We start from the raw sequence: 13,794 nt of genomic DNA, 5'->3' as shown, positions 1-13,794 counted from the left end.
TATTATGTAAATCTGACAGGAGTTTTCCCCCTTTATTTTCCTGTAGTTTAACTTAAATTGCTCCAGAATTAATTCTGATTTCTCCCTCCCTCCAGAGGGTGATGAGACTGGTGTGATGGATAATCTTCTAGAAGCCCTACAATCAGGTGCAGCATTCCGAGACCGCAGAAAGCGGATTCCAAGGAATCCAGGTAAAACTCATTCCAGTTTGCATGGTATTATAAAATGTGAATGTTCATAGCCAAATACCACCCCCAAAAAACCTTCCCCATGAATTTTTTTTAACAGTGGATCTCAGTTCATGTGTTAAAAAGTCTCAACATGCTTCTGTGTCTATGTGATCACAAGTTTCACCTTGGCAAAGGTATCTTCAAATAACTGTAGACTTTGCAAAAAAATTTCAGAAATAAGGACTCCTGCTGTGTTTAATATTAAATATTTTAATTGTTGTTTTATGTGCATGTGGTTTGGGTGGAACATGGTTTATAAAACCGTAAATGTAATTAAATCATTAAAAGTAATTGGCCCTAGGGATGTCACATTAGCTATTTACAGGTAAGGAAACTGAAATAATGCTTCTTTCTAGAGGTTATTTTGGCTTTGTAGTATAATCCATATTCCATTCTCCATGTTAATAAAGAGAAGAGGGGCACAGTGGTATTAGAAAATTGTCTGTCTTCTCTGTTCATACGCTATGGCTGAGGTAAATAATAGTTCCTCTCAGAATAAGCCAGGTAGCTGAGCTATCCACCTCCTTTAAGGAAATTTCTATATTTTTAGTTTATATCTTCTTCGAAGAAGAGGAAAAAATTAGGTATATTGATTTTAAAAGTCCTCTTCATGGGCTATGGAGCTATATGGGGTAGTAATTGAAAAAGGAGCATTAGTAGTAAACATGTAAGTTCTCCTTAATTTAGATTAATAAGATTTGCCTTGAATAGCCTACAATTCAAAAAATATTCTGTATTTGGACTGGAAACTAACATATATCATCAGAATACAAAGTGGTAGCTCTTAAAACCATTGTACTCCAACAAAGCAGTGAAAGAAATGGAGCCCAGTACAGTTGTCCAGGAAAGCTTTTGGCAATGGTGAAATTCATGGCAGAAGACAATATAAGTTATATTCATCTTTTTTACATTTGGGTGAATTTTGATGGATATGAAGACATTGAAGATGGCCTACAAAAAGAGTAAAAGACTGGAGGAAAGAAAAGTAAAATCTCTATTTGTATATTCATATTAATTTTTTTTTAAAGGTTTTATTTATTTATTTGACAGAGAGACACAGCCAGAGAGGGACACAAGCAGGGGGAATGGGAGAGGGAGAAGCAGGCCTCCCACGGAGCAGGGAGCCTGATGCGGGGCTTGATCCCAGGACTCTGGGATCATGACCTGAGCCGAAGGCAGACGCCTAACGACTGAGCCACCCCGGCGCCCCCATATTAATTTTTTAAGGTAGTGCTGCAGAGCAGAATATTAGGAGCACTAGTAATCTGTAACTATGAAGCAGCCATTTCATCTACTCTCAGTCTTTATCTGTAAAATAAGAATGTTTTACCATGCTATCAGAGACCCCTTCCACCTCCTAAGGAAAATAGAAACCTTCACTGTTCTTTCTTGAACTATCAGAGTATTAACAGTGAAAAGCAAACTGAAATAATTTTTCTATCAATTCAGTTCTCTGTTAAGCAGCTGATAAATATAAGCATGTTATTCCATACCATAAAAGAACTGCCATCATCTTTCTAGGCTATTTATTTTTAAAATACATTTGCTAAGGCCCATGTTTGATTAGACTCACATCTCATACTGACTCTAGAAAGATTGTACTAAGAAAGAGAGAGATCATCTAATAGGGTTTCTCTGAGTTTGGTACACAAGGGAATATAGTGTCATCAACTGTGAAACACCAAGAATAGATTCACAAACTGCATAATTTCACAGTACTGATTCCAAGTAATCTAAACCGGGACCTCCTTTGGTTTGTAGCTGGAGTACCTCCATGAACACACAGGGTCAAAGATATCAGCCCAAGTAGTTCTGGCGGTCATTCCAAGTGACAGCAGCCAATGCAAATGTCCAGCGGTAAAAAGAAACTAGAAGCAGACGGTGGCAATGATTGCTAAAGCATCTTGAGCATCAGAGTTCACGCGAGGGAGAGGGAGAGGCAGGCATAGAGTTGACAAGTCTGCCAAAAACTCTCCGATTTGCTTGCCTCTTTCTAGAAGCAACAGAGCTGGGGATTTTCCCAGATTTCTTCCTTGTTTCTGACTTTCCTAACTAGATCATCTTTTTCTGCTGGCCTCCTTTTGTTTTCACTTTCCTAGGTACCTTATTTGGTTCTTTTTCAATGCCCTATTGACTTTATATTGTTATACTTTCCCTGTTCAACACCAGCATTCTTGCTTCTTTCAATAACCTCCACTTCAACATGATGAGATAGAAGCAGAAAAATCAAATTATAAAGAAGGCTATTTTTATCAAGTAAAGTAAAATAAGAGGGAATAGTCAAAAAATCTGAAATTGGAGTGAGCCACAAACAGCAAAGACGTACTGCTCTGCTTGCCATCTCCATTATTATCACTTACAGATGGAAATTATGGTATGTAAAATACAGAGCTCTACAATTGTGCTTTTAATTGCAGTGTTTTCGATTCACTATTTAAACAAAATGAGGTGATGATTTATATTCTTCATTAGAAAATCAAAATGTTAGTAAATAGTATGATTAGTTGCCTAAATTATAAAACTTTCACACTGAGTCTATGTCCCCTCCTCAGGATCTACCAAATTAGGCAACTCTGAGCTCCCAAATATTGCCTATAGCCCAAATACTGAGAGTGTTGTTTCAGCTAAGGGTCCCAAAAGACATTTCAAGGGAGACTATTATATAAGGAGTGCTATTGAAAAAAATATTGATAACTAGTATAGTACAGGCTTCAACCAGTCAGAATGTACACAGGCAGTAAGTAGCCACTATGTGGTACTAATACATATGGGCTGAATATCAACCCAGATTACAAGCTTTGCTAATACCAAACTCAGAGATTAGGAAATGAGCCCCTAAACATTCATTAATTTATTGTACATCTGTTCTCTGAAAGGTACCTTGCTACACATGAAGGAAAATGCAGAAATAATTATGATTTTTCTTAGTTACAAGACCCTTGTGTCTTGTGGGAAAGAGAAATGGTACAGAAAGACTACAGAATAAAGCAAAAAATAATAGGTATTATACAAGAGCTATTAATAATATACTTTGTGAGCTCAGAGGAAGGAAATATCATGTTTTATTGGATATATCAGAAAAAGAGTCATGGAAGAAAAGGTTTTGAAGGGTGAGTATGGATTTCAGCAGTTGGAATTGGAGGTAGGGATAGTAGGCAAATGAAATGTCATTAAGAAAAATACAGAAGTAAGAAAGTGCAAAGCATTTTGGGAGCATGGCAGATAGTCCACCTAGTAAGAAAATAGGCTATAAGAAGTGTAGAAGTATGGAGAGAACTCTGGAAAAGTAGTTTGATGAGCACTGGGTGTCATATGCAACTGATGAATCACTAAATTCTACCCCTGAAACTAATAATACACTATATGTTAACTAAATTGAATTTAAATAAAAAAAAAATTTTTTTTAAGGATTTTATTTATTTGACAGAGAGAGAGGGAACACAAGCAAGGGGAGTAGGAGAGGGAGAAGCAGGCCTCCCGTGGAGCGGGGAGCCCGATGTGGGGCTTGATCCCAGGACCCTGGGATCATGACCCGAGCCGGAGGCAGACGCTTAATGACTGAGCCACCCAGGTGCCCCAATAAATTTTTTTTTTAAAAAGTAGGTTGATGCCACATCATAGAGTGCTTGAATAAGAGACTAAGGTGTTAGCATATAATTCTTTAGGCAATGGGGAACTATTGAAGGTTTTTAAGCAGTGGAGGAACATGATCAAAGCTATATATTAAGACATTTAATCTACAGGAGTGTGAATGATGAATTAGGATTCTTCTGTCATATTCTTAGTGAAAGGAGATAATTTAGGTGAAGAGGAAGAGGAGTAGCCAGGAGTCAAAGATAATCCCAGGGTTTTGAATTTGATTAGCTAGAAAGATAGTTGGGTTATGAGAGAAAACTATTAAGAGCAGGAAAAGGAGTAGTGATGGAAGATAAAGTAAGTTTTGGGAAAGTGAAACTGAAAGTGGCAGGAGAGCATTGAGGTCAAGATGTCCAGAAGTTTCTTAAAAGGATAGGTGTAGGTTTCATCACAAGATGGTTGAGTTTGTAAGATTTCTGGGTATAGTATGGAAATGGAAGGGATTATTAGAGTGATTCTTCAGATAAAAGAGATCCAAAAACAGAACTTTGAAAATGCTTTCACTTAGGGGCTAAAAGTAAAAATAGCAAAGAAGATAGACAAGGAGTAGTTGGACAGGTGGGAGGAGAATCAAAACATTGTTCTAGGAGCAAAGGAAGAGGAAAGTATTAAGAAGGCAGAAAAGTTGGGCATTTTCAACAATGACATCTGCTGTGGTAAAATCAAAAAGGATAAAGACCAATGGTTTGCCATATGGGAGTTTTCTATCAACTTTTTAAGAGCATCTTTTCAGTATTTGGATGGAACTGGGAGCCAGAATGCAGGAACTAAGCAGTGAGTAGATTGTGAGGTTGCAGGGATTGATAGTATTAATTCAACAATTGAACAATTTTATTGAATGCTTCCTGGATGTCATGTACTGGTTCAGGTACATGTACCACCAATCAGGACACTTGCCTCAAGGGGCTTACATACTTTTGGGAAAACAGGAATGTAAGCCATGTGATAAAATTGCAATGTGATTTTATATGTGTCGTAATGAGATAGGAAACATGTGCTTGTACAGCACGGGAGTTTGAGTAACTTTCCCCACCCCTTCACCTCTCACCTATTCATCCCTAGAATATGGACCATGCTTTCTAAGAGTTTGGTGGGTGAAAGGAACATCTCACTTTTCCTTAATAACCTAGTATGGATTTACCACCTATGAATTTTGCTGAATCCTTCTGGACCCTCTTTGTGACAACCTTTGTTAGCTCTCAAAGTAATAAGTTCCGTATGTTTACAATTCACTTTGGAAAGAATTACCCATAAGTATTCCTGACTTTGTCATTATAAGATCAAAGGTAAGCTTTGGAAGAAAAAGAAACACATGGAAAAAAAAAAAAAAAACTTTGCAGAAGTGAAAACCACACTTAAAATATAAATACACGGGCGCCTGGGTGGCTCAGTTGGTTGGGCGACTGCCTTCGGCTCAGGTCATGATCCTGGAGTCCCGGGATCGAGTCCTGCATCGGGCTCCCTGCTGAACAGGGAGCCTGCTTCTCCCTCTGACCCTCCCCCCTCTCATGCTCTCTCTATCTCATTCTCTCTCTCAAATAAATAAATAAAATCTTTTAAAAAAAAAATTAAAAAAAATATAAATACACAATGCCACATCTGAAATCATTACCGAATAGCTATAGATACTTAGAACTTGCTTCTCCTCTCTCAACCAACTTGACTTCTTCATTCTTTGCCCACTACAAGTAAATATAAACAGTCTTCTTAGCAATAGATATCTAACTTAGCTATTTTGGCTATTACCAGATTTTGGCATATAGTTCCAGACATTAAAAAAAAAATTTACAAGAGAAGCCGTATGAAGAAATGAAACCAGGAAACAGAATAAAGGTAATTTGGTTGTAGAACTACACAGGGCAACCAAGAAAACTAAATTTGAAAAAAAAAAAAACTCAGGGGACACACAATTGTAGGTTTATGGATCAGCAAGATAACAATATAAATGAGAAGCTCTACAGTCCTAAATGTCCACAATAGCCAAACTATAGAAAGAGCCGAGATGTCCATGGACAGATGAATGGAAAAAGAAGATGTGGTATGTATGTATGTATATATGTATACACACACACAATGGAATATTACTCAGCCATCAGAAAGGATGAATGCTTACCATTTACATTGATGTGGATGGAACTGGAGGGGATTATGCTGAGCAAAGTAAGTCAGTCAGAGAAAGACAATTATCATATGGTTTCACTCATATGTGGAATATAAGAAACAGCACAGAGGATCATAGGGGAAGGGAGGGAAAACTAAACGGAAAGTCATCAGAGAGGGTGACAAACCATGAGAGACTCTTAACTATAGGAAACAAACCTAGGGTTGCTGGAGGGGAGGTGGGTGGGGGATGGGATAATTGGGTGACGGGCATTAAGGAGGGCACGTGACGTGATGAGCATTGGGTGTTACACACAAATGATGAGTAATTGAACTCTACATCTGAAACTAATGATGTACTATGTGCTGGCTAATTGAATTTAAATTAAAAAAATGAGAAGCTCTAATTTACCATGTGAGAACAGATAGGGGCAAGAAACAATGATAAAAAAAAAGAAGGAAAAAAAAAGCAAACTCTAAGTATTAGGGAAAATATCTTTACAACAAAACCCAAAAACCCACATTTTCCTAGGCCTCTCTACCTCACGTAAATAACAAAACCCAAATTTTCCTAGTTCTTCTTTCCACATACACATTCAGGACCTCAAATGCCTATAAGGGATCTTTGAAGCATTTCTGGAAGTTCTCAGGGGGCATTTCACAAACACAGTCACCCACCACTGTTCTTCCACCTCCACCTGTGATACCATACATTTCCATGTCTGCTCTTTGCTATAGCAGTGGGCACTCTCATGCCTTCATGATGCCAGAGTTTGACAGTGGTCAGTGGCAAAGTGGGGGGAAACACCTCCCTCTTCTTTAGTGTGGCACTTCACCAGTGTACCAAGCAACACTACTTATGCCTGAAAGTCTTACATTTTTAGAGAAACAGCTTTCAGTTTTAAGTTACAGTGCTCTTGATCTCTATAGGATTTGGTCCCATATAGCAAGGTCCAAAGACAAGCCCATGACAGATCCCATGTATAGCACTCAGTATCATCCTCATCTTTTGATGACCAAGTTCTGTTGGAGTTTTGTGTTTGTTTGTTTGTTACTATTACTAGGTCAAGCTGGTCATTCATCCAAGCTGCTTACATCCTTCTCCCTTAGGATGAGTTCTTTCCCATGAGGTTCCCTAGTCTTCTGTTTTGTAAGTGTTAGATTCTTGGACTAGCCAACTAAACCCCATTTTGTCTATAGAAGAGTTACTATATTATAATGTGCATTTGAAATCTAGTAAAATATGACATAATGCAAGCAAATAAACAGAAACGTGGCTTTCACCCAAATGACATTTATTGATCAAATCCTAGGGGCCAGGCAACAGTGCTAGGGCCCTGGAGTGTAAAAATGGATAAAGCATGGGTGCTAGCTTCAAGTATTCACAGCTTCATGGGGAAGGCAGATATATACACAATATAAATGCTGTGATACACCTGTGTAGAAAATGCTGAAAGAGCAACTAGCTGCCTAGAGAATTTAAGAAATTTTTCATAATGAAAGTGGCATTTGAGTTGTGTTTTGAGTTGTGTTTTGATGAATAGTAGTTTACTTAGAGGAGAACAGGAGAAATAAGCATTTCAAATAAAGGAAATGGTAAATACATGCAATGGAAATAGGGAAGGGGAACAGTGGCAATAATGCAAAGTTTGTTGCAACAAAGAGCCAGCAGAGGTTTTTAAGTAGAAGATTACATAACTACACACAAACACACACACACACACACACAAAAGCAAGAGGGGTTGAGGCTGGAAATAACAGATTTGGGGGGCATCTGCACATATAGGGTTATAGAAACCTTGGGATCACCTAGGAAGAGTATGTCCAGTGAGAGGTAAATAGGCTGAGAATAGAGTATTTGGGAATTACATTATTTAAGAGGCAAATAGATGAATCAGCAAAGGACACTGAGAGAAAAAATGGTTAGAAAGGGAAGAAGAGAAGCAACAAAAAGTGACACCTGGAAGACTGAAGGCAGGGAGAATTTCAGAATGGAGAAAGTCAGCAGGGTCATATTCTGCAGGAAGTTAAATAAAATGATGGCTGAAAAAAGACCAGTGGGTTTGTCAACTAGCAGGTGACAGTTGACCTTTTCCCAAGCAGTTTCATTAGAACAGTGAAGGTCAAGAACAAGGTCCTAATGGATTAAAAAATGAATATCTTGTGTACCTTAAATGCTGGGGCTTGAAGGAAACAAAAGAGTGAAAAGATAAATCGTGTCTCTTCTAGAGATTCTGACAGGAAACTCTAGACACTTACAAGGGTCTTGAATGGAGTTGCCAATCATAAGTTAATATGTCTAGTTTCACTTACAAATATGTGGCCTTTTTCTCTCTTAATTCAATTGTATTTATTGAGCATATATACTATGTGATATAGTTAAAATACTTCAGCATGCCTAGTCCTTTACAAAGTTAACAAAGCACTTTCTCATTTATTCTGTGATAGGTGATTCATAGTCATCTAATGCAGAGAGAATAGTCTCATAAGTTAAAATGACAGACATTTGTGGCCTCATACAGAGAGAGAATAGATTGGGTGTTGAAGAAAGATATTCTTGAGTTAACTGGGTAGAAGCTTGGGGAGACATGAGGAGGGAGACAAAAAGGATGAGATCTTCAAAGAAAATCTTTGTCAGCTTTAGAGTTAACTGGTTTGCAAGTGGTGAAAGTCAGGAGTGGGTGGGCCATAGTTTATGTGTGATTTTCTTGAGATGAGGAAAGGAGGTGGTGAGGAAGTAGCAAATCAAATAATCCTTAGGCAAGCCACTGAGTGTTCTCAGTAGTGTTAGTTAGCGTGGTTACCTCTTGGCAATAACTACAGGGTAAATACTAGGAATCTTGGAGAACTGGTCAACCTTCAGGTCACAGCTAAAAATACAACAATGGGTAAGATAATCTGGGGGAAATAAATAGAGAAGTGAGCAAAAGAGAGAACCCTGGAGAAAATAAACATTTGTGGCACTGTTTCTCAGCCCTGGCTACACAATAGACTCACTTTGAGAGACTTCTAAGAAATAGCTATGTCCAGTTCCTCTCTGAACCAATGAAATCCAAATCTGTGGAGTCAGAGCCTGGGCGATAGTATGTTTTAAAAGTTCCTCAAAAAGTTGAAAATAGAGCTATCATACAACCCAGCAATTGCACTACTGGGTATTTACCCCAAAGATACAAATGTAGGGATCCGAAGGGGTACGTGCAGCCTGATGTTTATAGCAGCAATGTCCACAATAGCCAAACTATGGAAAGAGCCAAGATGTCCATCGACAGATGAATGGATAAAGAAGATGTGGTATATATATACAATGGAATATTATGCAGCCCTCAAAAGGAATGAAATCTTGCCATTTGCAATGACATGGATGGAACTGGAGGGTATTATGCTGAGCGAAATAAGTCAATCAGAGAAAGACATGTATCATATGACCTCACTGATACGAGGAATTCTTAATCTCAGGAAACAAACTGAGGGTTGCTGGAGTGGTGGGGGCTAGGAGGGATGGGGTGGCTGGGTGGTAGACATTGGGGAGGGTATGTGCTATGGTGAGTGCTGTGAATTGTGTAAGACTGTTGAATCACAGACCTGTACCTCTGAAACAAATAATACATTATATGTTAAAAAAAAAAAAAAAAGATAGCAGAAAGGGAAAAATGAAGGGGGGTAATCGGAGGGGAAGGCGAACCATGAGAGACTATGGACTCTGAGAAACAAACTTAGGGTTCTAGAGGGGAGGGGTGGAGGGGGATGGGTTAGCCTGGTGATGGGTATTAAAGAGGGCACGTACTGCATGGAGCACTGGGTGTTATATGCAAACAATGAATCATGGAACACTACATCAAAAACTAGTGATGTAATGTATGGTCATTAACATAACATAATAAAAAACAAAAAAGTTATTCAGGCGATTTTAATGTGCCACAAAAGTGGAGCCACCAATTTATGGGACTAGCTTGGTAGATGGAGCGCATGAAATAGAGCATGAAGAGGTTGGTTATGGAGGTGAGAGGAGAAAAAAAAGCTATTGTGGTATTACTTTTCAAAGAGAAAGTGCCAAATAGCATCAGATGTAGCCAAGAGAACCAAGAAAATAAGGATTGGAAAGGATCCATCAGATTTAACTATTAGGAATTCAATGGTGACTTTACAAAACTAGTTTTAGGAGTGTGTTTAGGGGGTTGGAGTGAGAAAGGCATAGAAGCCAGATTGCATTGAGTTCTAAAATACTATTAATTTTTAAGACCATTTAATTTAGTATCTTCTTTTTTTCATCACTAAATGTGAATTTTATGATGAAACATATACCTATATTAGTTACATAATTTTGGGGTTTTGTTTTCTTTTTATTTGTGGAAATTAAATTTTGCTTTTGGGGCAGACATACATACATACTGTATAAGATCTAGGTTTGCATTAGGGAAGCTGGAAACAGAAGATTACTATGTGGTCTATCTTTGATTATTCTTTGACAACTAGAGAACAAATTGAACACAGACCATTTATGCTCTATTTATATGCAAAATTGTTCTAAGCACTGATGATGTTCTCTATAGATATTTCAATCACTTTTGCTTGTCTTTTCTCCTACACAATATAATCAGCTCTGCTGCACATTTCTTCATTGGTGATCTCTGCAGGCCAGTAGGAGATAAGGTCAATTTCAGTTGATTTTTTAATGAGAATATGAATTTAGCAGGCTTCCTTTATATACTGGAATGTGGGATAAGTTCGGATAAGCAATTACTATGCAGCAATAAATTTTTCTTGGTAGTTTTAATTCCATATCAAAAATTTATGGACATGCTAATGTTAGTAGTTAAGCTCACATAACCACCTGCTTATTTACAAACCCTCCATTCAGGAATAAATGGTAGAGACCCTATATGTCAGGTACATGAGACCACTCTAATATGAGCAAACATTGTGGATTTGTAACTACATTAACTGACAAGGTATTCATCAGACTGTAATAAGTACCTTAAATTTTCTGAAAAACTCTTTTCAAAATGAAAGGGGGATAGTTGTTTAAATTAACTGTTTTCAAAATGAAAGGGGAAGAGTTGTTTTAAAGATTTTTTTTTTTTATTTGAGAGAGAGAATGAGAGAGAGCACATGAGAGGGGGGAGGGTCAGAGGGAGAAGCAGACTCCCTGCAGAGCAGGGAGCCCGATGCGGGACTCCATCCAGGGACTCCAGGATCATGACCTGAGCCGAAGGCAGTCGCTTAACCAACTGAGCCACCCAGGCGCCCATGGGGAATAGTTGTTTTAATTGGTGGTTGTGATTATGGGCTTATTTCTCTCATATGGACTCAGGAGTGTATTACTGTGTATGTTCCTAAACAGGGATAAGAATTTGTAAACTGTCCAGCCAAATTCCATCTGCTGCCCCAGTGGCAAAAGGCGGCTAGATGCACCTGGAAATAAATGTACTCCCTACCCATCTTTTAATTTTGTGAAACCTTTGGACACACCTCTCGTGTATTACAACTTCAACCTTACTCCTGGTAATTCTTTTCCTTGTGTCCATTAAAATGAGAAGAGTAGAAGGTGAAGGAAGAAAGGAAAAGGGCTGTGGGTATCTTAAGCTCCATAGTACTCTTTTGAGATTCAAGTTTTTCTATTATTGATTGGTATTCTTTGCATTTGCAAAAACATGAGCTATGAAACCTTGACCCTAATATAGTGTTTCACCTATTCCAGGAAACCTTGTAAGGTTATGCTCAATGTGAACCCTCTTAAAGATATAGATGATACAAAGTGTTAAAATACTATAAGGCTTATAACTGTGTTTCACTATTAAAAGATTATGATTTATTTTTAGCACCTAGTACATAACTCAGTATAGTACATGCTCTTGATAACTGCTTGTTGAATACTTCACAATTATCAAAAAAATTGAATCTGAATTAAATCCTTTTCAATATATTGTACGTGAAGCTATCTCTCAAGTTTGAAATTTAGGAGATGAAAGAAATAGAAATTTCATTCTACATCACTGTAAATGGAATTCCATTAATGCTGAGTTTATTTTATGGGAAAACTCAAATGTCCTATGCGTGTTACCTTCACATGACCTTTCTACTAGTAATGTTTCGGCTTGACAAGTAAAGAAAAATTCTGAGTTTATATAAAAAAATATAACTATATGTCATTACTCTTATTCTTACATCCATTGTGCTTGCATTTGACTGCCACCTTTTTGTCATTGTCAACCCAAATAGCAATTTGTTCTACCCCTAATGCTTAAAGGGCAAAATTCCTAAATACTACTAGAGAAAATAGAAGAAAAACAAAGCCTTTTGTTTAAGTTTTACATATCTTCTCATCAGTCTTTGTAAATATGCTCTATAAGACGGGAAGTAGACAGAAGTTAGTGAATCTCTTTAGAACAAGTGTAAGTAATTAATTGCTTTTCCAGCTTTCTCACAGATTTACTCAGGAGAACAGATCTTCAGAAGTTTAAGGTTTTTGTCTAGTATGTATGAGTATTCTAAGGACTTGAACTGTTTGTTTAAGGGACTTTTAGAATCTAGGATGATATTTTCCCTTTTCACTTGGGAAGGTTTTAGCTTGAGATTTCTTAGGGTTATTGCCTGTTCTATTGTTTGTCTTGCATAGATGGAGCATATAGCAAGCAATACAGTACTCTGTGGGCAATGAACAGGGTTGTTTTTTTTTTTTTTTTATTTCATACAGTATTCACAACTCTGCAGTGATTTCAGAAAGTCAACGTATGTACCAGACACAAAGAAATGAAAAAAACACAAAAACAAGGATATGATTTTCATATTGTTTGGAAGGTTGATAGGACTGTGTATGGATTTCATCTTTATTGAAAGTTATAATGACTGTTATATTTTTAGCAGACTTATCACTATGAATCAAAAGTATGCATGTCTATCTTGTTAATGAACTGATTTTCTTTAAATATTTGGAGCCAACCTATGAAGGGAAGTTTATATCAGGAGGGATAAGCAATATGACTTTGTGGATAATCTAGTGTTTATTTTAGTCATATTTGTGACATCATTTCAGTTGTCTGTATCAGTAGTACTTTAAGTGGCAGAGATAATGAAAGATGATTGTTTTGTACATAACTGTGGATTTTATTGTCATCAACAGATAGTTGGAATCAAACATGCTTAAATTAAAAAGAAAAAGTTCTTTTTTAAAGAATTTTTCTAATATGAAGTTTTCATTTTATGGTCGAAAAATTAAATGAACTCTCATGTACTTAGAACATTAAAAAGAGTTTAGTTAATAGTCCTAAAAATCCACAATGTGAAGGCACCAAGAGGATGACCATCCTTAGTGACTGGGATAATGGTCCAGTACAGAAAATAAATTTAGAATAAAACAACATAATGAGTCTCTAGGAAATTATTAGAGGATGTTTTCAATGTTGAATTCAGGTAGAATTAGATTAGAAAAGAGAAATGGGGAAAAAAAATCACATCTTGCCATTTGAATTTTTTTCAGTTGCCACAAACAGTATTGATCACTTTGCATGGTTCATTTAGAACTTCCTGGCAGAGGAAGATGCAAAGCACTGAAAAAGGATTATGGTCAAGTTGAATGCTGTCCACACAGATTCTATGCATTATAGATTATGCTTCCAGTTTCTTAACTTTTTTCCTACTTACCATGCTTTGTGGTCCTGGGCCCTTTGTACACCACTTTCCTCACTTCCCTTCTGCTGCTTCAGAATTGTGTTTTATCTTTTTCTCTCTCTTACAACATTGTTTCCCACTGCCATTGTCCCAATCTGATATTCCACATATTAGTTGTGGGGAAGAAAAACTGACAGAAAAAAACGAGGAAATATAATTG

The 13,794-nt window shown here is 37.2% G+C and overlaps 1 protein-coding gene across 3 annotated transcripts in view; it reads left to right on the top strand.

The window, feature by feature from the left end:
* The window catches only part of LOC118553187 (protein diaphanous homolog 2), a 951,294-nt gene that overhangs the window by 779,884 nt on the left and 157,616 nt on the right, over positions 1 to 13,794 (top strand). For all 3 annotated transcript variants that reach the window (XM_078064453.1, XM_078064454.1, XM_078064452.1), the window contains one exon: positions 96 to 191. In XM_078064453.1, coding sequence (XP_077920579.1) covers positions 96 to 191 — 96 coding nt within the window. The remainder of the gene's footprint in view (positions 1 to 95; positions 192 to 13,794) is intronic.

This window comes from Halichoerus grypus, chromosome X (genome assembly GCF_964656455.1).
Source record: "Halichoerus grypus chromosome X, mHalGry1.hap1.1, whole genome shotgun sequence".
In the NCBI taxonomy this organism is placed as follows: Eukaryota; Metazoa; Chordata; class Mammalia; order Carnivora; family Phocidae; genus Halichoerus; species Halichoerus grypus.
The sequence above is the reverse complement of the archived record's forward strand: the minus strand, read 5'-3'. Positions and strand labels throughout refer to the sequence as shown.